This window comes from Sinocyclocheilus grahami, unplaced genomic scaffold (assembly GCF_001515645.1).
Source record: "Sinocyclocheilus grahami isolate Dianchi unplaced genomic scaffold, SAMN03320097.WGS_v1.1 scaffold18079.1, whole genome shotgun sequence".
NCBI lineage: Eukaryota > Metazoa > Chordata > Actinopteri > Cypriniformes > Cyprinidae > Sinocyclocheilus > Sinocyclocheilus grahami.
In genome coordinates this window covers 1-1964 of record NW_015516935.1, presented here as the reverse complement: position 1 = coordinate 1964, position 1964 = coordinate 1, and the positions used below count along the sequence as shown (strand labels likewise).

The window sequence follows — 1964 nt, the reverse complement described above, 5'->3', positions numbered from 1 at the left end:
GACTGCATTGCACATGAAGTAAATAATTCTTATTAGAATCATCTTCAATGTCTCGACCAAGTGATGCATATGTAACTTGTGATTTTTGCAGCATTTGCAATCAAGCATGATGTTTTATTGTAAATCAACTTTATGTGACATACGCAACTGAATAGCACGGATGCAGGAAGTGAGTCTGATACTATGAGAACTTTATATCATATGTGATAAGCATAAGACAGAGATAAGCTGTATAACAGAGATAAGAGACAAGCTGTTTCTGTGGTATTAAAATAAGATAACAAAATGCCAGTTTGCAGCATAACAGACTAATTTTGTACAGGTGAAATGTTGTACTGTGGCTGATTGTATCCACAATGAAAGTGCTATATAAATTCCTCATTCATTATATATCTGATTCCTGTATATCTGAGATGCTGTATTATTTCTCTCAAATTGTCAGTTTATAATTGGCTATCGTGGAAGGTGCAAGACATCTAAGAGCATTTCCTCTTCCCTCTCAGATACTATAAGAATAGAAAACAGAAGTTGACCAGTTGTCAAAAAACTCTGTGTGTGAAAAACTCATACAGGAAACATAAGCAAGAGCAAACGCAATGGCCTCATATGCAAAAGCAAAAATATTCTACATATCAATCGGGTTTTGGCTTATTTCAGGTAAGAGTATTTAATATTGTGCTGTGTTTGTTTGTACTGGATCCTGTTGATCCTTTTGAAATGACACATTTTATGCTGTTCATGTTGTTTATAATGTGTTTTAAGTGAAGATGGAACAAATTAAGAAATTATTTGTTAATGTTGGATATAATAAAGGTGTGTGTGTTGTTTGTTAAGGTGTTAAAAGCTACGACGCTTGGTCAAACCATGTATTAACTGTTCAGACTGGAGGATCTGTCACCATCCCATGTCATTATGACAAGAAATACACACAGCAGAAGAAATACTGGTTCTCAGAGATTGATAAATCTAAAACATACACAAATAAAACAGAGGAGAATCTGTCAGTAATTGATCATCCTGATCAGAGTCTCTTTACTGTGACTATGAGAAACCTGCAGGACAAACACACTGGACATTATTATTGTGTTGTGGAGACCGGAGAACAACCACCGATAAATGTCATATATGAGATACAGCTCAAGATTCAATCTGGTAAAAACATTTTGCAATTGTTTTAATCAAATTCTAATGTCAAATTCTCTTACAAATATGTATTTTATAATCACAAATAAATGATGTGTGTGTGTGTGTGTGTGTGTGTGTTCAGGTCCTGATGTGTCTGTGGTGAGCAGCAGTGTATCTGGACATGAAGGTGGTGATATCAGTGTTAAGTGTCTCTACAGTTCTGGATATCAGAATGACGTCAAACGGTGGTGCAGATATAAAGATCAGAGCTGTTACACAGTGGGGAGGACTGACACATCCCAGAATTCATCAGTCCAGATCAGTGATGATGATGATGGGGGAAGATCCTTCACTGTGCTGATGACTGGACTGAGACTGACTGATTCTGGCTGGTACTGCTGCCTTGCTGGACAGGCAGTGAGTCCTGTTCATCTGACTGTAATAGAAGGAGGTAAAACTTATTTAATACTCTTTTCAAATACCGAATAATCAATCCATAATCAATACTATAAAAGTTCTGCTGTTAGAAAAAAATATATTTGTATTTTGACAGTAAGTGTGAGCACAGACGTCGGCGCTGAGAAGGACAGGTTAGTATTAACAAATTCCCATTATTGTGATTTATTCTTTAGCAACATCTAAACTTCCAGCCTGGTCTCATGTTTATACGTAGGTATTAATACGTAACATTTACAAGCACAAAACGTAAATTTTTGTACGTTTTTAGTCATGCTAAAACGTACAATTTAGACGTATTTCATCGTTTAAAACGTACAAATCGCTACGTATTTTTGGCTAAAAAAACGTAAAAATATTTACGTATCTTTTATATCATTTAG

At 35.4% G+C, this 1964-nt stretch overlaps 1 protein-coding gene across 1 annotated transcript; it reads left to right on the top strand.

Annotated features, from left to right (window-relative positions):
• Positions 1 to 519: 519 nt before the first annotated feature.
• LOC107579552 (polymeric immunoglobulin receptor-like) lies at positions 520 to 1715 on the top strand (the record flags this gene model as incomplete). Its single annotated transcript, XM_016265371.1, has 4 exons — positions 520 to 657; positions 835 to 1152; positions 1268 to 1576; positions 1679 to 1715. Coding segments are annotated over exons 1-4 (725 nt in total), but the record flags the coding sequence as incomplete, so codon positions are not given.
• Positions 1716 to 1964: the final 249 nt, after the last annotated feature.